The sequence below is a fragment of the Drosophila eugracilis genome, unplaced genomic scaffold, assembly GCF_018153835.1.
Source record: "Drosophila eugracilis isolate 14026-0451.02 unplaced genomic scaffold, ASM1815383v1 contig_90, whole genome shotgun sequence".
NCBI classification, from domain to species: Eukaryota; Metazoa; Arthropoda; class Insecta; order Diptera; family Drosophilidae; genus Drosophila; species Drosophila eugracilis.
The window spans coordinates 1,790,949-1,815,549 of record NW_024573812.1 but is presented as its reverse complement, the minus strand read 5'-3'; the positions used below and the strand labels follow the sequence as shown (position 1 = coordinate 1,815,549).

At 41.2% G+C, this 24,601-nt stretch overlaps 3 protein-coding genes and 1 long non-coding RNA gene across 8 annotated transcripts; 2 read left to right on the top strand and 2 right to left on the bottom strand.

Annotated features, from left to right (window-relative positions):
- Positions 1-1,715: 1,715 nt before the first annotated feature.
- On the top strand, positions 1,716-18,854 carry LOC108106593. 3 transcript variants are annotated; one of them, XM_017213782.2, is made up of 8 exons: positions 1,716-2,115; positions 7,211-7,805; positions 8,613-8,798; positions 8,852-9,711; positions 9,812-9,962; positions 11,199-11,447; positions 18,422-18,546; positions 18,612-18,854. In XM_017213782.2, the coding sequence occupies exons 2-8, from the start codon at positions 7,220-7,222 to the stop codon at positions 18,723-18,725; spliced, it is 2,271 nt and encodes a 756-aa protein (XP_017069271.1). In that variant the 5' UTR covers positions 1,716-2,115; positions 7,211-7,219; the 3' UTR covers positions 18,726-18,854. The 3 variants fall into 3 exon arrangements, with proteins under 3 accessions (XP_017069271.1, XP_017069269.1, XP_017069270.1); XM_017213780.2 differs by having other exon boundaries at positions 7,125-7,805; XM_017213781.2 differs by having other exon boundaries at positions 7,069-7,805.
- LOC108106599 lies at positions 11,351-14,772 on the bottom strand. Its single transcript, XR_001772403.2, has 3 exons — positions 12,204-14,772; positions 11,539-12,128; positions 11,351-11,467 (listed from the first exon to the last, which is right to left on the bottom strand). It is a non-coding gene; the product is annotated as an uncharacterized LOC108106599 (long non-coding RNA).
- Positions 18,855-19,078: 224 nt separating the features above from the next.
- Positions 19,079-24,530, bottom strand: LOC108106595 (angiogenic factor with G patch and FHA domains 1). 3 transcript variants are annotated; one of them, XM_017213785.2, is made up of 9 exons: positions 24,292-24,530; positions 24,111-24,234; positions 21,307-21,443; positions 21,050-21,145; positions 20,893-20,974; positions 19,888-20,373; positions 19,710-19,824; positions 19,538-19,643; positions 19,079-19,478 (listed from the first exon to the last, which is right to left on the bottom strand). In XM_017213785.2, exons 1-9 carry the CDS (start codon positions 24,481-24,483, stop codon positions 19,314-19,316), a joined length of 1,503 nt encoding a protein of 500 aa, XP_017069274.1. In that variant the 5' UTR covers positions 24,484-24,530; the 3' UTR covers positions 19,079-19,313. The 3 variants fall into 3 exon arrangements, with proteins under 3 accessions (XP_017069274.1, XP_017069272.1, XP_017069273.1); XM_017213783.2 differs by lacking the exon at positions 20,893-20,974 and adding an exon at positions 20,442-20,829; XM_017213784.1 differs by lacking the exons at positions 19,079-19,478; positions 19,538-19,643; positions 19,710-19,824; positions 19,888-20,373 and adding an exon at positions 20,679-20,829.
- LOC108106596 (hexokinase type 2) lies at positions 22,618-24,112 on the top strand. Its single transcript, XM_017213786.2, has one exon. The coding sequence runs from the start codon at positions 22,683-22,685 to the stop codon at positions 24,045-24,047; it is 1,365 nt and encodes a 454-aa protein (XP_017069275.1). The 5' UTR covers positions 22,618-22,682; the 3' UTR covers positions 24,048-24,112.
- Positions 24,531-24,601: the final 71 nt, after the last annotated feature.

Sequence of the window (24,601 nt, the reverse complement as noted above, 5' to 3'; positions counted from 1 at the left end):
TGTATTCTGGCCATCATTAGTGGGTTAAGGTGGGCAGGAGTGGAGTGGCGAATGCAAAGGCGAAGGTGGAGCGTGGTGGCCGCTATCAGAGAGTGGGGCTTAATACGCGCCCAGCACGCCATTGCCCAATAAAACGCTCCGCGCCGTAATTGACGTAAAAATCCGACTGGCAAAACTGCTCCTCCAGTTGTCCAGTGCGGCGGCGGCAGCAGCGTTAGTGGCGGCGGCGGTGGTTTCCTCGTCAAATGTCTTCATTTCCACATTTCCACGGGGCTGCTGGGCCCAGCGACATGCAGTTTTGTGGCCTGGCAGCAAGTATCTGACAATTAGATCTAAATTATGACGCTGTTTGCACCATAAAGAAATCTTTTTTTTCTCGGCTGCCTGACTGCCGCTTTGCTCTGGCCAAACAATAGACAGTTAAGGCCGCAGATAAAGATATGTTTTCTATATGGCCGCGGCATGATTTCGCTGCATTTAATGAGCGTTCAGCTGTTGCTTTTGCTATTACTAACTTTGTTTTTTAGCTGTTTGATAAGTTCAACAGGAAACATATTTTTATATTTAACCAACTTATTTTTTTTTTTAAACTATGATTTTTCTAATAAATATTATAATTTAACTAAAGTACTTAATCTTTTCTTATATGTTTGTAAGGCTTAAGTGTAAGCAAAGATATATTTTTCCAAGTAGTCGTGTCATTCTGTGATTTTGTTAAATATTATTCAGTAGATGCGAAATTATGTTCAAGATAGTGTTATGAAACTGAATAAACTTCTTAAAATTTAAAGGCTCGTCACACCGCAGGGAAAGTTTCTGGAAAGTTTTCTTCCCAAGATTAAAAATCTCACTTAACGTTAGTTGTGCCGCTTTTCAGTCTTACAAAATGATGAGTGGACCCTCAGACTTCTTTAATATATAAACACAATAATATTTTATTTTTTTAAAAACCATTATCGGAGTATTTACCGCGACGTGTTAGTTTCTTATTCTTTCTATCTTTTTAATTTGGTAGAAAATTACAGATTTTGTCCTTTAACATAAGCTTTTTTTATTAATATCAAACACATTTCTAATTTCATATTTTTTATAGATTTTATTATTGATTTTTGTTTCAGTGCAGCGAGAGAGAGCAGTTAAAAATGATTTTCGACCGATTCGCTCAGAGACGATAAAAATGTTGCTACTGCATGATGCGCAACTTTCAGTTACAGCCCTCAGCATGTTGTGAATCGGGTAAAAATCCTACGAGCGGAACGGTTTTACTTTCCCGATCGGGATTTTGGTTAAGAACAACTGTATATTTGTTCTCCTTTACAAACTTTTTTTTACAATTTTCCTTATATTATTTTTAAGACTTACGTCTTATATAAGATCGCTCTCAGAAATAATAAAGATATCAATGAAAATAAAGAAACTAATATTCTGTAAAATTTATATATATACAACAATATTAATTCTTTTTAAATTTCCTTAATATCGGATGACTTTACAATTTATATACGATGTTATCTACTGAAAGAGTATATAAACATATAAGTTCTTTAAAAATTTAAATAAAAAATCAAACCCATAAAATCCTGCTTACTCTCTAGCAATAAATGCCACAAAAAGTGCCATTCAGCCCACAGTGCGGCGTTTTGCATGAGTATGGGTGCCTCTTTCCTTACCTAAGTGAGAACTTTGGTTGGCAAAATTCAGTCGGCAATCGACTATCAGACGGAGCGCACGTCTCTGGTCCCCAGTGAAAAGTTAAAAACTAGTGCTGTGTCCAGTTTCGTGATTCCAGAAAAGAACAGAAACAAAAATCGTGGAAATGTAAATAATAAAACCAGCCAGACAAGAAGAACTTAAAATTCGAAAGCTCAGCGATAAGTGTGGACTAAAGTGCGATCGAGAGTCGACAAATTTCCAATTTTCTTTTCATTTGTGCATGAAAAATGTTTTTATTTTTTTGGGTTTTTAAACTTGATTTCTTGTAATACCTTAAAGTGTGCATATACTCTCTGAATGTTAACTGCTAATTCATTGGCAAATAAACACATCTAAGTGCGAAAGTTATTTCCAAAAACAAAACAAAAATCAACAACATCGCTACGAGGGACAGTTAAAGAGGTAAGCTCAGAGTTCTAACTCTAGTTGGTGAAGCTTAAAAAAGGAAGCTCTGTGAAAATAAAATCCTCACTCCAGACAGACAAACAGCATATCATCTGGATATTTTGTTTCATTTTCATTTAAACCAGACGCGGCAGACAAAATTTTTCCACGTACCATTTGCACATCTCAGACAATAACAAAATTCTTGCATAGTTGTCAACAAAAGGCGATCGAAAGACTCAATAACAGCTCGGATTTCATGTGAGCCGATATTTGTTTTTATTTGCGGTTTGCTGAGTCTGGCTACCAGCAGCTCACAGCTCGCCGTTCCATCTTCAGATTCAGAATCAGAATCAGTATAAGAATCAGAATAAGAATCAGATTCTGATTCTGATTCGGAAGATGAGTGTGTCGCAAAAGCCAACAACTCGTAGCATAAGCAAATAATTGAAAAAAAAAAGAGCGCGCGCCCTTTTGTCCCTTTGCCATCATCCTTTCGATTTCCTGTTTACTTTTTGGGCATTTCTTGCGTCGGCTGCTAATGAGCCATCGAGCGTTTCTTCTAAGCGAGACAACTACAAACAGTTTCGAGTGTCAACTGTTATTTTTTTCGCCTCTCTTTCTCTCTCTTTTTGGCCAACGCTGCGTATGTGCAACGCGTGGCATTCGAGCGCTGGCAAAACAAACATTTAGCTGTCGCAGTCTACGGATCTCGGTGGTCAGTGAGTGTCTATATACGTCTGTGTTTATCAGACGAGCCTCCTCTGCCCAGAGCAACAACAACAATGGCACGCAGAGAAAAAATATGCATAAAATATTTAAAAATGAAAAATGTGACTTAAGTAAAGTTACTTTCAGTTGAATTTTGTATAGGACTCCAATATTTTTTTATTTTATCACAAAAATATTTATAAATTTTTAAAAAATAGAGCAAATTTTCAGCAAGCTTGACGGATTTCTTAGCCATTCAAATTATAAAGAAAGTTTTTTTTAGCTTCCACTGAGGAAACTTTGTATTAAAAAAGCCTTAACTTCAAGACACACCAAATTTTTTCTGTTTCGACTCAACTTAAAATCTTTTTGACCTCTGAATTAGATTTAAACATTATTTTTCTCTGTGCTGACAGTCCAGCTGTCTGCTCTTGCGATGCTGCTGCTTCTGCTGCTGCTGCTGTTGATGATGATACAGCCACTGTCGGTTTGATTTGATTTGTTTGTTGGCTTATGTATATTTATTGAAAATTTACTGCTTGCATAACAAACAACGAAGCTTCTGCTTCTGCTGCTGCTGTCATATGCAAATGTAGAACTGGGCGGAGGCGTTGGTAGGGGCGGGGCCACTGTCCAAGTGTCATTAATCTCGCGCCAAAACGGAGATGCACAGTTTACTTTGGCTGATGAGTTTGCCGAAAGGAATTTCCTGTTGTTGGCCAATGACAAACTGTTTCCTTAGAAGCCGCCTCTCCTCTCTCCTGTCCTGTCCTCATCGATTTCGATTTGGGCCATTTGTTACTTATGAAACCGAATACGTTGACCCTTTTTGGTTTTTGTTGTTGTTATTTTTGTTGTTTTTGAGCGATTTGAACCACACACCGCAACACAGTTATTCTACAGTTGGGCGACCCACAGGGTTCCACAGAATGGACAGCGCTAAAAATAGCTTTGGAGCCGGGTCTGGCATTCGCGATCGGTATTGCGCAATCGGCCTGAATGGAGCTCAAAGTCGGTCGGTGACTGGATTGCCGAGTCCAGGCGAATGTAGAATGGAAACTAATCCACACGGAAAGAAATTGGTTATGATATGGGATTATTCTTAAGAAATTAGAGGGTCGTTTTGATTAGTAAATGAAGTGGTAGTAGATATAGGCCACGTTTGCTCTTAAAAATCACAACTTTTGAAAAACTTTCAGAACTGATATCAATATATATTGACATCCACTACATTATAAGCCATCAAAGTTTTTAAACGCTAATTTCATTGCTATATCCTAAATTATTTATACAAATCTATAAGTTACTTTGTTCAAAATACAAGTTGTTCAATTCCTATATCTATCTATAAAACTCTTGGGATAGGATCGCTTGTTTTCGAGTTCTGTTTGTTTGGCAATTCTATATATGTTTTCTTTTTCTAAAATATTCTGGTCCGCCGTCTGGCGGATCGGCTTTCTGGGCGGGACAATGGGACAGAGCACGTGCTCTGGGCCATTACTCGCATCATAATCTGATACGCACTGTGGATATAAGCTGCTTCTGGGCTCCTGTAGACTGACTGGGTTGGCCTGGGAGCGGCTTAATCTAATACGCAAATGTAACTGAAGGCGGTGGCAAGTTGTTTATGGTGGAATACCTGAGATAACCGCAGTGAAATTTAGCACCATGTTTGATGCAAGTTTTTTGGCCAGCCCCGGGGACTTGAGGTTGAAATTATGCACTTGTTGCTGAAGTGCAGCAGCGGCAGCGGCAACATCAGCCCAGGATCAGCGCAGCAGAAGATGCAATTCAATACAAACGAAAATGCTCACAGCCAAAAAAATACAACAACAACGAAAAAAAAAAAACACACATTTTGCGAAAATCCAGAATAAATGCCCAAAAACATAAAAACAGGTCTTTTGAAGCGGCGGCCAACGGTCAAACTGCATCTCCAGAAGAAGAAGGCATTCGCCATAGCTATATAGTATGGATATGGTATATATGTATATAGCCCCAGACGGTCTGCCTTACAATGCATCTGTATTGGTGTCCCTCTTTAGGTGTGTGTGTGTGTGTGTGAGTGTTTGTGGACCCTGAGTTTGGCAATGCAGTTGCGAAGAGGAGAATGCATTTTGTGCCTTGTTGTTGCCACGGCGCTCCTTGCATTTTTCAGCGCTGCTGCTCCTGTACTTTGGCTGCCGCTTTTGTTATTTGTGGCTGTGCCCAAAAGACATTTTAGCGAGCATCAAGGAATTCAAAGTATTTGGATACAAAAACTTTGGGTACAGTAAAAAGCTAAGTTAAGGTTCGCCACTAAAGCCAAAGGAAAGTCCTTAACAGATCGCCCGAGATCGCTGCTGAAATATGCGACTTTTTTATCTAGTTATTGCCAGGTGGGGATTAACACTTTCACCGCACTGGGAGAAAAAGATAAAAGTTAAAAATAATTTTATATAAATTATATTTTAGTATAAAGAAGTTTAGGCCATGCAGAAGAATGAAACCTTGATAAAACGGATTTTTGAAATATAATTTTTAGAAAGTTACATGTTACATTTTTACCGAATACATCGTGCATTTGAAGTTTATGTCTGAAAATATATAAGAAATTTATGGCATTATTTATTACTTTAACCAACAATTAAGTTAGTTTTTTTTATCGGTGCTAGGCTGTGGCAATAGGCTTGTACGAATGGATTAGTCCGTTACATTTGTCGTAACCAAGTTACTTGCGTTACCGTCTGCAAAGGTTATAAAAACCCATTGACTGCCCGGGGTCTAAAAATAGCCTTGTTGCAGGAATGCAGCTCGAACCGAAGACCAAGCTGCAGCTCCAACTGCAATGCAACTGCAGTGCCCAATCCGCAATACCCCATCCCCAAACCCCAATCGCCAATCGCCAGCTCCGCGGCAAGTGCGTGTGTTATTTTTCTTTTTTTTTTTTCTTTTTTATGTATATTTTTTTTGTTGCCTTGGCTATGTGTGAGTGCAGACATCGTCTGGCGCGCCAACTGGACAACGGACAATGGACAACCGCCGGATGCGGAGACGTCGACGAAATTGCAGTCGGACGACCAACGAACCGACCGTCCGACCGCCATATAAAATGTCGCAACGCGTGTTAACGCAATAATTTCTCGGACCAACCATGGACATGAACTCCAGACGCACTAGGTCATTAATTGCCCGCGGGAAGGGAAGGAAGGAAGGAAGGATCTGCTTCTGCTGTTGCCGCTTTTGCTGTTGCTATTGCATTTGCAACAAACAGCAGCTGAACTTTCGATAATGGACTGCCAGTGGCTCATTTGCAATGGGCATGGGACAGAGAGGGGACCTGGCTTAACTCATCTGAAGTGGGCTAATTGAATAGGGTAGAGCAGCAGTCGCCTCAAGGACGTTCGCCGAGTTGGCCAAATTAGGATACTCCAGCCAAGTCACACTCCAGTCACGTTCAGTCTGTTCTTTTCCGTCTGCATATGTTGTCTTGAGCACGTCCTTAAAGTCATGACGACGACTAGCGATGGCGATGGCTATGTCGATGGCGACGGCAACGGCAGCGGCAGCCAAAATAAAACAAATGCCAAACTAGCGCGCCAAACTGCAAGTCACAAACAACCAGCCAAACAAACAAACAAACAAACAGACAGACAGGCAAAAAGAGAGCTTGGCAAAGGGGGAGAAGATACACTCAAAGAAAGTTCTTTTTAGAATTTTAAAGGATTGAATACAACGTATAGGTCGGTAAATGAGGAACTGCTTTTTGAAGTTGATCCTAAGACGTCAGGCTAACTTTTCATAAGTACTTAACTTAGTTATTCTAAACTTTAGTTTCTTTTTAATGATAATTTTAACGACTACTTAGGGCATTCTCGATTAGTTAAGCTTATAAATAAATTTTTAAACTTTTCTTCATAAATTTCTCCAAGTGTCCCATGCCAGACAGACGGTGCATAATGCGCCAAACCTACAACACAGCGGCGGCAGCAGCAACAGGTTCTTTATTTTTAGTAGTCGCATTTTGAAAACCGCCTGCTCAATGTCAACTCAACGTTTGAGACTTAATTGTTGCCTCTTGGCCGTCGTTTTTGTGCAAAACATTCTTGGTGCTTGTCTGTTGCTGCCGTGCCGTTGCCATTGCCGCCGCTGGTTGCATCATGTTGCTGGCGTGCCACTCCACTCGAAGAAGCTTCATACTCCATCCCCGCCCTTCGAAGTGGAGTGGCAGTGTGGCTTTGTCTAATTGAATCCATCCTTTTGCTTGTTACCTGTTACCAGTTACCTGTTACTCGAGTGCGTTTGCCTTCCCTTTGCTTCTATTTGTTTATCCGCAGCACTTGCCGTTGTCATGCCTCATCATCATCAGCCGACGAGCAGCCAAAACAATTTGACATTTCTAAAATCGAATTACAAATTCAAGCGCAGAGAGATGGCCAGAATTCGCGCACTTCCTGCGACGAAGACAACGCCATCGACGACGACAGCGACGACAGCAACATCGGAAGAGCAAACACCAAAACAATTAGCGGCAACAATGTCAAAGACGTCAGCAGCAGCATCAACATCGACACAATTGGCAAGAGCAACTAGCCACGAATGTAGAACAATTCTAAGTTTATTTATAGTAAGCGCATGGAGCTTTTTCCAAGAGTTGGCCAATTGCTGCTGGCAGGATGAAGATCGCTGTCTTGGCCATGGCCGTGACGTCAATGCGTCGTCCGATTGCTCTGACGAGGTGTCAATGGCACGTGAGCAACAGCAACACCACCAGCAGCAATATCAGCAGCAACACGAATACTTGGCCAGTTCTAGTCCAATAAAAAGCATGCACTGCACGAGAGCAACACCAGCAGCAACATCAACAGGCACTGCAGCAACATCAGCCGACACAGCAGCAACACCGGGAGCAGTACCAGCACCAGCAGCAGCAACTTCTGGCCATCAGTTATTGGCTGGACAGCCTTTGATGGCTCTGTTAATTGGATTGCTGCTACTGAATTTTCGCCTGGCGGCGGGTAAGTAGTTAGTTAGCTGCATGTCAGTCTCTCAGCATTCAATTCAGATACATCTGTATCTCATCCGCAACCCAAAAACAGTGTGGCGCCTGCATTCGGTTTGCATATATGTATATATATATCTCGATTCAGTTCATTCGCCTCGATAAATGTGTCACATTATATTCAAATGTGACGCAATTTCTCACAGCCCTGCTGCTCTGCATTTTGTTTATTTGTTTATCCAGCAGATACCAAAAATTTGCTTGGGTCCGCCAAATCGATTTTGATCACAACAAGCAGAAGATCAAAATACGGCAAGAAAAATGTAAAGAAAAAAAAAGTAAGAAAAGCCGCGTGAATTCGCACATCACATAGCCATATTTGCAAACTGCTCGCGCGAATTCGATTAGCAGCCGGCACATCGCATTCCTGCTGAATCTCGAAAGTAAACAAATAAGTTTTGTTTTGCTTAGTCAAATACCTGGACGTAATTTGACCACTGCGAAAGGGGAGCTTGAACTGTTTTCTTCCGGTTTAAAAAACGAGGAAATACCATTTTCATTTTACACCTTTTTCTTTGAGTATTTTATGTTTTTTTTTATATTAACGTTATGAAATCTAAAGTATCATGAAAAATGCAAGCTTTTATTTTGTTCAAAATGGCTAACGTGATTCACTGCACGTTTCCCCATAACTTCGAATTTTATGGCTTTACTTTGTTTAAATTGTAAAAATAAGTGAATTTTAAATCAATTTAGTTTTTTCTTGTAAATCTTATTAAAATATATTACTTTTAATATATATAAAATGCATAATCTTCTCCAGCTGGCACTTGTTGGCAGACGCATCTGGGCAGTGGCAAGTGCGGCCAGGTCTTCTCCACGAACATCTCGAGGTCGGAGTGCTGCGGCGCCAGCCAGAGTTTCTCCTACACGGATCGCGAACTGAGCAGCGTGGAGTACTTCTTTGCCACGGCCATTGGCGGCGGTGTAGAGTGCTCACCCTGCATGGGTGAGTTATCAAAATCATGGATTAAAACTCGAAATTTAAGTTATAATTTTCAGAGAGCTGCAAGGGCTTTAAGTGCGGACCCAACAAGAAATGCGTAAAGCGCAAGGGACGGCCAAAATGCGTTTGTGCCCCAGAATGTGGAGCAGCTTTACGTCGCAGGACGCAGAAGCAGGATATGAAGCCACCTCGTGAATCCCGTAGTCTAAGTAGCGAAAATTCCAACTTCAATTTAGGTTTAGACGGCGGCAGGCAACGCCAACGTGTTGATAACCAAAGAAAGCATCTGCTGCCCCGCGAAACGAAGCACCGGAGACTTTTGATCATAGACAGCAGCAATTTGCCAGATCAGCCCACAAATACAAATAGCAGACGCGGCCGGGTGGAGATGACAGGCTATGAGAGGCGCAGACACAGAAACGGCAACAGCCATGGCAAACACTTAACAAGATCAATGACGACAGGAGCCAATGACTCGTCCCCGGCTGAGGCTGGGGCAGAGACTGAGGCTGAGACTGAGGCAGACAAGACGCCTGCGCAGTTGCCTGCCGCAGACTCAATCTTGGCTCAGTCTAGACGCAACTTGGCAAATGCTAATGAACCCGCCAACGACATTAATAGACAGTCGACTCGAGTCAGACACCAGCATGCCAGACGCATCGAGCATGCTCCAAATCTAGACAATGGGCAAAGGAAAAGGCAGTCGGAGGAGCTCCACCAGCAGCCGAACCAGAAGGTGGAGGATCGAATGGATACAGAAGCCCAGTCAGCGAATACCACAATGTCTGGGTCTGGGTCGTCGAATCATCGTCGAATCTTTCAGTTGCAACGCGGAAGTGAATCGGCTGCGTCATCGGACCACGCTAATGCCAATGACTTGGCTCTTCTGGGCGGAATCTACGAGCCCCTGCCGTCGGTGAGTATTTTACCTCGAAATGATGACCATTGGCATTGCCTACTCCTCGGGGCTCACGACGGCTCACTAACTCTCGGATGCTTTTCCAATCGTACAACAGCAGCAACAGCAAATGCAACAGCAGCAGCAGCACACGAATCCGGTTTGTGGCACCGACGGACGCACCTACAACACCGAGTGCCAGCTGCGCAAGCGCGCCTGCCGCACCAACAACGCCCAACTGGAGGTCGCCTATCGGGGCCACTGCAAGAGTGAGTCCGCCAATACCATTTACCATAAGCTATATGCTATATCCAATGCACTTAGAACAAAAATATATATTAGGTTTAAGAAATTTAGTAAAGTTTCTGCCAAAAAAAATAAGAGGTTTTAGATTAAAAAATAGGTTTTGATAATCGGAAAGGAAAGAACGTTTCTCAGAAAAGTTTTTTGCTATAAAATTTCCTGACTGCAATTCCTTAAATCAGGTCCTTTCGTTTCTGCGAGTGTAGGTGGACTGGGTTGCTCGCGTGCCAAAACGCAGCAGCGCCACAATTAGATTAGATGACAAATTATTGCACATTTCAATTACGGCCAACAACTTGTCGCCAGTGGTGAAATCAACTGGCCAACCAGACAACGAGACAACCAGCCAGCCAGCCAACCAGCCAGACTGAAGCCAGAAATGTTGTGTAATAATTTAATGATACAGGAAGCACTCGCAAACATGCTCAAATGATCAATAAAAACGGCGTACAAGAACGATGAGCCAAGAGAGAAAAGAACTTGTTGGATTAGCCGCAAGCAACTTGCAACTAGCAACTGGCAACTATAACAGCTAGCAACTTGCAACACATAACCGGCAGTGGCAAGCAGCAATTCCAGCAATCTAACGTTGGCGCGTGCCAATATATCCAATGGAATGCCCCAATCGGCAATTCCGATGCCGATCTCCGGCGACCACTCATTCGCATTCAATTGCTGGCAGAAAAAATGATTGCAATATTTCGCGAGTGTCACAGTTGGCGCCAAGGCGTTTCGCATTTTCGCATCATGTCCCCCTGATAAATTTCGACAGTTTATTGCCGGCCATATAAGCGCATATATACATCCGAGAGAGTTCCGTCTATCTGAGAGAGTGGGGGTACGACGGTCTAATCATAGACATTGGCCAACTACTTATTTATAGGCACAATTAGTGACTATATGAGAAGTGCATTCGTTAATGCCAAAAAACATAGTTGCAAGGTGCAACATCTTAAGATGATTGCTTGCCATGTTATTTGCAGATCCAAGTGACAAAAATTAGGGATTTGATTTGAAAATGACAACCATTATATAACAGATATCATCCATGTCAGTGATTTTATTAACTACAAAGTTTTTCAATTTTATATTTACATGAAAAAAACACACTTTCTGGGGTTGATAGGTGTAAATATTTTATGAAACTACTGTAAAAGAATGTTTATAAAGTTCTTCCCTCTTTTCATTTCCCATTTCCCCAGACAGCTGCAGTGGAGTCCAGTGCTTAAATGGCTTGACCTGTGTAGAGGATCAGTATATGATGCCCCACTGCATCACCTGCCAGATAGAGTGCCCCTGGGACAACCTGGATGTGGACTCCAGTGGCTATGATGAGCGACAGGCGGTGTGTGGCGTTGATGGGAATACATACAGGAGCGTTTGTGATATAAATCGAATGATTTGCAAAATTGGGCGTTCCATTGCCGTGGCATATCCGGGACCATGTCGAGGTATGTATTTTGGCTGCAGACTGCGATAATCAATCAAATTAATTGATATGGAAAGCCTAGTTGCAGACGGCAAATGCAAATTGTTACTTACAATTGTTGTTGCTGTTGTTGGTGTATAGCGGCTATGCGAAATTTAACAACAATCAACAAAGAACCGCAATTTTGCATTTGATTGACTCGACTGAGGTTTCCACAGCCAGCCCAAGTTGAGCCAAGTTAAGTTAAAGGCGAATCGAATTGAATAGCGTCACAGCCACAAGTGGTTGTTGCCGTCTGCAACTTGGCCATATCAAGTTGCCGGCTCTCTCGGTGTTTGACTGAAATTGCTACATTTGCTTATACGGCTCCATGATTGCCAGCAATTTGATTAGCCCGTCAGCTCCGCTCTGCTCTGCTTTGCCCCGTGTCGGCCCGGCCTGGCCTGGTCTGGTCTGGTCTGGTCTGGTCTGCTCCACTTTGACTACGGCGCATCCACAATTACAGCGAACACTCGCGTCGTCGGCATCATTCATGCTTATTAATTTTGCGGTTGCCATCCGATTGATCGACTCCGATTTCCAATTAATTATAATGCCCCGAGTCGGCCCACGACAGAAAGTGCACGGCAAAAAATGCATTCAATGGTTTTCATTGGTTCGTTCCTTATCAGCATCTCCAATTTATATAGTTCCATTTTGAAATCTGCATATTAACTTGTTTATAGTCAGATTTCACTTAAATCTGCGTAGTATCATAATTTGTTTCATTATGCATTACCAATCTATATAGTTCTGCAATATTCCACATCTATATCATAGTATCTAAAAAGTAATATTCAAACAACGTAATAATAACTATCGCCATTCGAATGTTTGGTATAGTCTATGTTGCATATCTATCACGTCCAACTTCCGAAATTATCATGGTGTAATAATAAATCCAACGAGGTATGTCAATCCATATTGTAACTATTGGCTAAGCCAGGGACATAATACGGCCACTTAAAGGAGGAAAAAGGGAGAAACCAAATTTCGCATTTTCGATAGAGGTATTATGGTGTTGATTCGACCTTTATATTGATTTGATGATAATTTAACCATTAACATAATAAATTGAGAAGATTAAGGATAAATACCAAGATCCTTAGCCCTACAAAATTCTAAAGAAAGCCATTTACGAAGATATCCTTTGATGATTTTATCCGAGGAAATAGGTAGGCTTAATGTTTTCCCTGTTTATACTTTGCAGATCCTTAATATCTTATATTAACTTTATCATCCGTGTATAAATGATATCGATGATATATTTTCTATATATTTTGGCTGTGTTTTTATTTTAAACCATTAAATTAATTCATTTTTAACTGCTAGACATTCCTAAAAACTTCTATACAAAGTAAATGCTAAGAGAATATCAACTATTATTTGAACGGATATTTTTCTACAAAAAAATCGTTAGTTGGAAGATATTAAGATAAATACGTAGACCATGATCACCCTACATACAATTTAATAGATTCGATAGAAACCCATATACGAAGGTATCATTTAATGATTTTATCTAATCATATCGAAAATCCTTGGAATCATTTTACAAAATATCCAATAATATAATCCGTAGGAAATATGTATCTGTTCATCATTCAAACGATCCAATCACAACATATTCGAGGCTTTGTTTAATTTTTGACTGCTAGACATTTCTAAAAACTTCTAAAAAATTAAATGCTAAAAGAACGATTATTTTTATACCAAGAAATCTTTTAGTGGAAAGATATTAAAACGTTAAAATATCTGCAAGGTTGTTTAATTAATTGAAATGATTAAGAAAAATACCTAGATAATGAGCCCTAGATTATAAATAAGTACATATACCATGGTATCATTTAATGACTATATCTGTGGAAATAGGTCGGAATAGGAACATAATATTATGTTATATCCAAAAATATGCTGTTATTAATTTTATTATCCGAATAATTCGTTCATCATTCGATCGATCCAACCACATTTTTTGGCAAATGAATGAATTCCTACTGCATTAAACATACATCATACTAAAAAATGAAATGTATTAAAAATGAAGAAATATTTCATATGCTGAAATCTAGTAGTAGGAGCGAAATCCTTATATACGACACCGGCGAGTTTGCCCAACCGATCAATGGCCATATTTATATAAATATAGTTTAAACCATTATTATTATTTTGGGAAAAACATTTCTAAGAACTTCTGAAAAATGCAAATGCCTAAAGAATATTATTTTTATATACTCTGTATATATTATATAATGTGTCCGTGGCTTAATTGGCCATAAGTGAAAGTGATTACATACGTATTACATTGATCGAAGAATGTAATTTCATATTCTGCTTTTCCAAGTCTCTATCTATCATGAATTGATTTCAAAGAATTATGCATAATACTTTTTCTTCCTGTGTGGCAGGCAATGGTGCTGGAAGGCGTGGAGGGCGTTTCCTCAGTCGCACCAAATCCGGAGACGAACTCGAGAACCTCGGATCTGATCAGATCGTATAGAATAGCTTAGAACAGAGAGGGGGGACGGACGGACTAAACTAGTTTAGTGTGCCATGGGGGCCGAAGACAAAAGAGGGCTGCCGTGCTGCAATTGCCTGTTAATTGCAGTGTTTTGCTGCAAATTACAGCTTGTAGTTAATGCGAAAACAAAAGCTGTCAATCCGGCACCAACAGCATCAGCAGCAGCTGCTGTTGACAAAAATTGTTTCCCTCCGGTCATTCGGCTTGCCATTATTATTTTTCAATAATGCTACCTTATAGTCGTCCTCAATTTTCATTATAATTTCATTTCGCTGTCCGGTTTTTGATTTTTTTTTTAGCTTTATAAGTCTGAAAAACACAAATTAAAAACTAAAAACCAAATCAAATTTACGATTTTTGGCCAATTCTTGTTCTCCAGTTCCACGTTGTGATAAATTTCGTATACTTTTAGTTTAGTTGCGGAAAACATCAATTACATTATTTGTAAAACAAACAAACATTCTTCTTGATTACTTTCCCGATAACTATTGTGTAATGATTTTGTTTTAAAGCATAAATCTGAAAAATACAAATTAAAAACTAAAAACCTAACTACATTTAGGATTTATGGCCAATCTCCAGTTCCACGCTGTGTTAATACTTTTACATTTGTTTAGTTACAGGAAATATCGATTATATTATTTGAAAAACTACTTCGATTTGATTTGTACTTTTTATGCATTTTCATACCTCTTCAATAACTTTCCTGATACATTTTCCTAGTATATTATACATAAATAATGTAATGTATAATAATATATTATACTAAAAATGTTGATAAAAATTGTGAATAATTTAAACTTGATCCATCTTTGCTTTTAATTGATTTTAAAGAATTCATTCTGCTTTCCATTATTATTTTTCAATAATTTTACCTTATAGTCGTCCTCAATTTTTATTAATTTAATTTCGCTGCCCGGTTTTTGATTTTTTGTAGCTTTATAAATCTGAAAACAAAAAATTAAAAACCAAAAACCTAATAAAATTTACAATTTTTGGCCAATTCCTGAACTTCTTCGTTGTGGTAATACTTTTACATTAGTTTATTTAAAAAAAAATTTTGATTTGATTGATGCATTTTTATAGATCTTTTCCCATAACATTCCACTTTTCTGATATACCTTTCTGATACACTTTCCGTAAATACACTTTCCGTGATACACTTTCCGTACGTAAATTATGTATTGTATAATATATATAGTAAATTTGTGAATAATTTAGCATAACACTATACACGTCAAAACATTTCGGTGAATTCTTGATGCATCTTTGCTTTTAAAGTAGTCAAAAAATAATTTTGTAATATTATACAACGGGGAAGCATAAGTTATTCCAAAATAAAGTTCAAATATATTTTGATTTGATTACAATTTTCCGTTTGCATAAAAAGTTTTTAAATTTCCATACATACAAATTCAGAAACACTGATCACTTCGAATATTCTTGCTTCTTCCAAGATTCTTTTTAAATAATTTTTGATATTTGGTTCCGATCTCAGGAGGCTTTTCATTTATGATGTTCCAACGAAATAAAAAATAATTTTTAAAATACAAATAACGAAAACACATATAGTTAAATTTAAAAATGAACTTTTCAAATCACCAACACTTCTCCAAAAAGAATTTTAAAACAAAAATGAAAACGAAGTAAAAAACTTTTCATTTTTACAATTTTAGCTTAAAAATTTTTTGAAAACCACAAAAAAACAAATTTAAAATAAAACAATAAATTAGAATATGATTTAGTAGAACTTAACATCACAAAAACTTACAAAGAATGAATGTTCTCGTAAGAACATACACATAAGACTTGACAAGTGAAAACATATTTCTCTAAGCCAACTTGTTTATTAGAATTAATAAGTACTAGATCTTAACAGAGATTCTCATATGAGCCTACCTAGACTCACATATCCATTCACTGAAAGTGTCTTGTCTATCGTAGCAATCCCTTTAACGGTAGCCGGATTCTAAATAAAGATCATTAGCTACCATTCACTCTTGCTTTTAGCTCATCCATGCCAGCAGTAGTATCTTATAAGTTCAAAACAAGTGTGCGTGAGTCCCCGCAGTTTGTTGATCCGTGATCCTCTACCCCCCTTTCAAATCCCCCCCTTTGGGATAGCCCTGCTCCTTCCGCTTCTCTGGGTTCCTTCCTGCTGCTTAATGTGCGTCTGGTACTCGTTATGTTACGTGGATCGTCTGCCGATAAGATAATGCTAGCGTGCGAGTGTGTGTGTGTTTGCTGGGTTCCTGAGCTTTTTATCTTCATGGTTAGTAAGTTTATGGTTCTCGGGCATTTGTTTGTTTGTCTGCTTTCACATAAATATTTTCCAGTCGCGATCCGGGCTCAGGCTTGCAAAAAAAAAAGAGGGAGGATGGGAAGGGAATGGGGAAGATTAGGGAGAGCGGGGAGAAGCAAAGACCCCGGCACAAGCCAACGAAAAAAAGTTGCCGTTGGCCCCAAAGAAATATGACTACACGTACAAACCATTAAAACGCCATTTTCGCAACGTTCTGCGGCGACGCAGGTTCTGTGATTGCAACTCTCGAGGATGTGGATGAGCGAGAGGGGACACCGTGCTAGTGGTATAAAGTCCGGTCTGTGTTGTCCGGCAGTCCAACAGCTGTCCAACTGTCCATGTCGTCGCGACGTCACTTTTGTCTGGTCGAGCGTCTGGCTCTTCTTCCTCTGGGCCGGCTGTAGTTTACGATCGTATTAAAATCACCTTAAACAACACGCAATGCCAAAATGGCCAATGGCTAGTACGCCTGGCCTGGGCTGAATGGGAACACGCATATACACCCGAGCCATGGCCATGGCCACGGCCAGGCCAGACCAGACCAGACACATCATGACCCACGACGACGCATCCCCAGACCGGACCAGCCCAGCCCATCCCATCCAAACCCATTCCATCGTATATATGATCCCATCCCATAACATCCCGTCCACACAATGTTGCAATAAGTTCCGCCAACGGCCGCCGGCGTTGATTAAACCACGTCGACATAACAAATTATAGTTGGCTCGCCTTCTGACGGCATTATCAGCCATAACCAGCGGTGCAGCTCCCGCTCTGGAGGCCACTGCCACATCCATCACAATCAACAAGTGCGGGGCAACGAATGGGCCTCGCACAAAAGGACGTATCTGCCTAAAGCTAAATTGGCAGTTGAAATTAATAAACTTTAACTGTTACGAATTGCTAGACAGCGGACTTTCACGCACCGTCTCCCGGGGTATGCAGATCCAGATGCAGATTCAGTACCAGACAGCCCAGCCACCTCCCTTTTAGCTGCTCCACCTCCATCGCAATACCGATCGACAATGCCCGGGGGCTCTGTGCAACAATGTTGCCAAGTCGCAGATCATGTTGACGATAAACACATATATTTTGCCCCGGCGTTTGCGGCTGCGCGCCGCTTGGCTGCTTTATTGCTCGACTGGCTGACTGGCTAACTGGCTGTATGGCTATATGACTATATGGCTGACTCCCTGGCAGTCCAAGCAGCTGAATGTCGGATGTTGGCCCTGCCCGAAGATGCTACCCGTCTTGCGCACGCCGATTGCACATTGCTTAAATGGAATGGGAATGGGGATGGGTATGGTACTGGAATGGGGAAGGGCCCTTGTGCAGAGAAAGAAAATGTGATGAGCTCAAAAAGAACTTTGTATTTATATGACAATTATGAATAACTTATATTAAAATCAGTATTACAAGGTATATATTAAAAGGTTTCAATATATTTTTGAAAATATTTTGTATTCCTAAAACATTAAAGAATTCTGAATGGCTAAAGTTGTGTTAATATTTCGGTTTTTTTTAATACCACCAAAATAATTGAACCGTAGTATTTCTTTCTGTGTATTTTGTATCGCTCTGTCCGCACTGCAGCGCGTGGTGTGAATAATGTGTCAGCTTAGAAAATTGCAGTTGGGGCAGACGAGGCACAACGACAGCAGATTTAATTATGCATTTGTATCCCTCATCCTCTTAGGTACAAGTTAGCGCTACATTGGCCAGTTTAACAACGCATATTAATCAGTTCCCCACAAGATAAAATTCTGACAAGTCAAATTTAGAAGAATTTACAAACATTTTATTCAAAATCTAGGATAGTTTCTTAGTGTTACTAAATTTTGAGCATATTTCTTAATATGCAAAATGTAACTTAATGAACAACTTAATGCAACTGTTTTTGTGTATGATATTGACGTATTCAAGCTTTTTAAAATTCGAAAGTTTGAGCCAAGCTGGCGTGGCACGTCTCTCGTAATCACAGCAGCACCTGGCCAGGTTCTCATGGAGGGCAGGACTTGCAGTCGAGTGTGCAGGGACCATTAAACCGAAATTGCCAGACATAAAGCAAAGCTGAAATTTAACCACAGGCAGCCGTCATTAATGCGCTCGCATCGTAAACTTTATATTGCAGCTGGCCGCTTGAGCTGTGCGGACATCAAGTGTGGGCCGAAGGATAACTGCCTGGTGGATCTGCAGACGCGCCAGCCGCGGTGCGTGTCCTGTCGCTACAAATGTCCACGGAAGCAGCAGCGACCGGTGAGTTTTTGTTTTTAAGGGCCAAAAACTTTCCATTAACTAATTATCCATGTTTTTCTTCTTAGGTACACAAAATATGTGGCTACAATAACCATACATATAACTCGTGGTGCGAGATGCACAAGCACTCCTGCGAATCCCGGTACTTCATTGGAGTTAAGTCCCAGGGTAGCTGCTAGAGGATCGGATACTTCTCCCGGTCACATTATGTAGCGTGTTCTTTCGTAGTTCCAACATCCAAAGATTCTCGTTGTGCGTTTTCGTGTTGTAAACGGTGGATGGGCCTTAGGCTGTTGCCAACCAAGCTTACACTACATATTATCGGATACATTTAACATACAGGGCAAAGTATTATCAACCATACAACATTACGTATTGCAGCAATTCTTATCCAGCATGTATCGCAAGAGAAACCACATATCTTAAGAGGCTTTTGTATTTAACATTAACATAGGCTACACGGTAATTACATTAAAGATTAAACAATTGATTTGTATGCCCATTTCGCTCGCAATTAGTTTAGACAAAGACATACGCGACGTCATATTTATTTAACATTACCTTTCCCTCTATACTTTTTGTTCATAAGCGAAGCTAAATTAATTAATTGACTGATAGCTTAACCTTATAGCAAGATTTTTGAATTAATATATACATATATAGAACCAATGTATATATACATACATTTATATATATACACATACTTATGAATATGTTTGAGTAATTGTTAATTAAATGTGTTTCCAATATAAATAAAAATGCATTTCTTAATCACTGTCATCGGACTGATCAAAGATGTCTTTTGCGCGTTGATATCGTGCCTGAGTGATCTTCAAATTGGCCAACTTCCTTTTGTCCATAGGTCTGGAGCTAGAGATTACGGTGTCTGTGTTTCCCAGACCGCTGGTGCCCTCATTGGCTACCACATTGATCTGTAAACATTTGTAAAGATGAGTAAAGATGATTCACTGGCTTCAGTTGGAATACCTACCGGAGCCAGAAGTCCAGCACTCGCGTTAGTCTTGCCCAGAGTGTCGCCTTTCTGCCACCCCAGTTTACTTAGCATTTTGAAACCCTTATTTGAGCTGCCGATCTCACTAAGAAGAAACAAGATTGGTAAACGCAATACCACCAAAATGTAAGATTTTTAGACAGAAACTTACGTGTTCACACAAGCCACTTCAGTCTTTTCTTTATCCGTGCTGCTGCCCACCTTGACACGCCTTGTCGCAGCACGATCATTGTAGTTGGACTGACCATTGCCAGGCTCAACAAATTCTAAAATTCGAAATAAGATTGTCAAGTTGGAGAGGAATGACGTGATCCTTGAAAGGTACTTACTTTCGTTTTCTAGTCCATACTTGCGTTGCAGCTTCTTTAGCTGCTCCTTGTGAGATAATACAGTTGCGGTGGATGCGCCAGCTGTGGCTACAACTGGTGTAGGTGTTTCTATCAACAGACCTGGCTCACAGAGCCCGCAGGTACTGTTGCCTTCGTGCACATGGCACAGGAGTTTCGTTTGCCCCAATGTGATGACACTGCCATGAACAAGATCCATGGCACTACAGGACATTTTAGAACCATTAAGAATGGTGCCGTTGCGGGAGCCCATATCAAGGCACTTGTAGATTCCCAACTTGGTTTCATAGTTGAACTTCAAATGACACTTGCTCACGTTAACATCCGGTATGATAACATCGTGAGCGCCCTCACGTCCCAACGAGCCACCTTTGTAGGTTATCAGGTGTAGGCTTCCCACCTTTAAGGCCTCAACATTAGTCTCCTGGACAATGATGCGAAGCGAGGGTGGATACTTCTTGGCAATGTCTACAAAAAAGAATTAATTGGTTATTTGAACTATATTAACGCGATAAAAACGCGGATTTCCTAAACACCTTGAAAGCGTCCCGCAGCCTTAAAGACCGGCACATTGCTGTCCTCCGTGTCGCTGTTGCTACCGGTCTCCTCATTGTCGCTGGAATCGGAACTGGGGTCAGTACTTTGCGACAGCTCGCCCTCCTCGGCGTCTTCATCCCGCTCATCGCCGGAATCCCTATGACGCTTCTTCGTCTTGTGACGGTGCTCCTTCTTGCGTTTCTTTTTGCTGTGCTTCTTGCCTTTCTTTTTATCCTTGGCCTTACGCTTGGACTTTTCTGCTCGATCTTTGGCCTTTTGCTTCTCTGCCTTGATCTTTTTCAAAGTGTCCTGGTCCGTAATGACACCTCCCAGCTCATCGAATTCCACCTGTTCGTCCTCTGGTTCTGGATTGGTCGCCTTGTTCGCCTGCAACCAAGTGAAGAAAAGAAATCCACGTTTTTATCGCACATTCTGGACCTTGGCGCTTACCTAATGCATTGCTACGCATTCGGTCTACGCTGAGTTTGTGAAACCCAGCTAAAAGGCTACTATAGGCGCAGTCGCTCACAGGCTGCGCAGCGAGGAGAAGAAGAACGTTGGTTAATGTGGTCGTGTGGCATAGAAGCCCATGGCAACACCCACTCACCTGTACGTGGGCCTGCGAGTGAAACTCGTACGAGTCTTTGGCATTATCGTAGCTGTAGTAGCAACCGGTATTACCGTCGTAGTACAATCCGTACTCCTGGTTGGAAGAGAAAAATGGGCGGATTATTAACAACAATTCGAGCCATTGATGTAGGCTCGCCGGCACGATAACCTTTAAAAGTCACCGGTGCAGTCGCTGCATCGCGGAATAGAACGGAACGTCATAAAGATTACGTCCGCTGTTTATAGCTTATTTACCGCGTTATAGTAGTATCCCGTCTTGTGATCATAGTACAAGCCTGAGGTCGGCTCATAGACGAAGTTGTTCAGGTTTTCGGCGTGCTTGGCCGCCTGCCGCATCTCGTCCACAAAACTAAAAGCGTCTGTCGCCGATACTGTAATTATAGATGATTTTAAGAAAATAATATTTTGATAATTATTGATAAGGTTCAAGGAACTTGAATAGTATTATACTTTACGGCAGCTTCTAAATAGTTTAAATTTAAAATCAAAGCGGCGATAGCTAGTCAAAAAAAAACAAGAGTTTCATGCTGTCCAATCTTATTTAAAACTATATAAAATTCCAATGGCATTACGATTATAGCTACCAATACCATTTCCTTATTAATGCTTGTAAAGTAGTTATTATCTTTAAAAAACTGATATTAATAGCTGTTAGAAGGTAGTGAAACCAAATGGTGTCTTTTATGGTGTTATTTTTATAAACATTTTCCTAAACTAATTATTTATATAACATGAATATGTTCCCAATACTTGCGCAATCATTTCAATTTGATTAAATGTAATGTCAAGGGCTGTTGAGGTTTTTGTCAGCGGTAGTGGCGTTAGCCCATGCGACACTTTAGCGCTAATCTCGGGCATTAGCGGGCTCGGATGTTTGACGCACGCTCTATTACTCGACCTGAGACCCCACTAATACTCCTCAATAGATAGGGAAGTGGGTGGGCCTAGCGTTTAAGATGCGCTCCTTGAAACAACATTATCTCTCCGATAGCTTAGGAGGTGTGGTGCAGCTAATATAGCCCAGAGACAGTTTATGGCTTTTATTGTCTTCAATAAGGTTTTCAACAAGTGGAAAAGGAAAATTTAACCTTGAATATTTTTCAACGAATTTTGAACCCTCTTCATAGAAAAAAAAGCGATTAAGAAGTTTAATTAATCTGAATTGATTAATACGGAAATTATTATATTTAGTTTCCCCACATAGGTCAGCTTTTTGGTGTCTTATTAATGAATCCCTTCTCGGAATGACTAGGAAATGATCCACCCAAATAGTAAACCAGCTTTAACTAATAATTTGTAGGGTGTCAAATCAGGAGCTATTGCCAGCTATTGCCGTGACCCAAGCGATTAGCATATCGCGCAGTTGTAGTTTCAGATTTGGAATCCGCAAATCAGCTACTTAGGTGTGTTTTCGTTTTTAATTTGCTACGCAGCTCCCAGATTGCAATGGCAGCAGTTGTTTCCACGTCTGGCGCACTGCATCTCATCGCCCAGCTCTTATCAGGCACCCGAAGCAGTTCCAAATCGCCGTGGGCTAACCAGGCGCCTGGTTAGTCGTTACTCATCGTTCGAGGCGGTTACAACTAAGACAGCCAGATTAGCCAAGCAAAATGCTGGACGCGGAAGTGCGAGAACTTATGCAACCCTTTGTGCTGAGTGACTACCAGGTGCAGGAGGTTTACAGTCGCTTTTGCCTGGAGGTGGCCCGTGGTCTTAAGCGATCCACGCATCCACAGGCCAATGTCAAGTGCTTTCCCACGTACGTACAGGATCTGCCCACGGGTGATGAGATGGGCAAGTACCTAGCCCTGGATCTTGGCGGCACCAACTTCCGGGTGTTGCTTGTCTCCCTAAAAGGTCATCACGACGCCACAGTGGATTCTCAAATCTACGCCGTGCCCAAGGACCTGATGGTGGGTCCAGGAGAAGAGCTTTTTGATCACATCGCCGGCTGCTTAGCAAAGTTTGTGGAAAAACATGATATGAAAACCGCCTACTTGCCCCTGGGATTCACCTTTTCTTTTCCCTGCGTGCAGCTGGGTCTTAAGGAGGGTATCCTGGTGCGTTGGACAAAGGGCTTTGATTGTCCTGGAGTGGAGGGCGAGGATGTAGGACGCATGTTGCACGAGGCCATTCAGAGGCGCGGAGATGCAGACATTGCTGTGGTAGCCATACTCAACGATACCACTGGAACCCTCATGTCCTGCGCTCATCGCAATGCGGACTGCCGGGTAGGCGTGATAGTGGGCACCGGGTGCAACGCCTGCTACGTAGAGGATGTCGAGAATGTAGATCTGCTCAACGCGGATTTTAAGAAAACAAAGCGGCAGGTTATTGTGAATGCAGAGTGGGGCGCTTTTGGAGAGGGTGGGCAGTTGGATTTTGTGCGTACTGAGTATGATCGCGAAGTGGACGAAAAGTCCATTAACAGAGCAGAGCAGCTGTTCGAGAAAATGACAGCAGGAATGTACCTGGGAAACCTGGTGCGACTAGTTCTGCTGCGTGCCCTCGAGCGCAAACTGATCTTCAAACAGAGCAGCAGGCGACCGGAATTTGCTAACGTCCTGCAGAAGAACGAGGAAGTTTTTGAGACGCGCTATATATCCGAGATCGAGGACGACTCGTTCCCAGAGTTCGCTAGCACCAGAAAGATAGTTAAGCAGCTGTTTGGCATAGAAAAGGCTTCCGTAGAGGACTGCCAGACTCTAAGGTACATTTGCGAGTGCGTTGCCAAACGTGCAGCCACTTTGGTGGCCATCGGAGTAAGTGGACTGGTCAATAGGACTTCCAACCGTCGTGTGATAGTCGGCATGGATGGTTCTGTCTACAGATATCATCCAAAGTTTGATGCCTACATGAGACAGACCCTTCAAAAGCTAGTAAAAGCGGATAAGGAATGGGATATTATGCTATCGGAGGACGGATCAGGGCGTGGAGCTGCGCTGGTGGCCGCTGTGGCCAGCAAATCGAAGTAGGAACTCACTACTATTGTAGCAATAATATAAAGACTCGTCGAAATAAAGAAACTCTTGACTCACAATCGTTGGGCTTGTCTTTTTGATCGCCGTCTTCTTCATTTTCCAGGGAGTCCTGGCTTTCCTCGCATTGCAATTCATTGGTTTGGATGGATTTGTCGCTGGAAGTCTTTTTTTCCTGATTCAGCTTTAAGGATATAACACAAAGTTAAGATGGTTTTTGGTAATGACAATGTGGACTTACGAAGTGAATTAGTTTTTGTTTATAGGCTGCCAGTTTGGTGTCGTATTTTCGGATAATTCCGTGCAGCTTTTCCACGTACTGCAGCAGTTGTTGCTGCTCGCAGGATTTCAAGTCCTTCATACTCTTCAGTTCGATGAAATCATGTTTTGCGACACTGTCCGCCGATTCCTCTTCTTCAGCCGGCGACGACATTATTTAAAAACAATATAATTTTAATTATTTGATATGAATGACAAGCCGTACTAAGGAGTTTTTAAACACTGACGGCCAATTTAATCGATACATCTAGAGATGGACACTTATACACTTA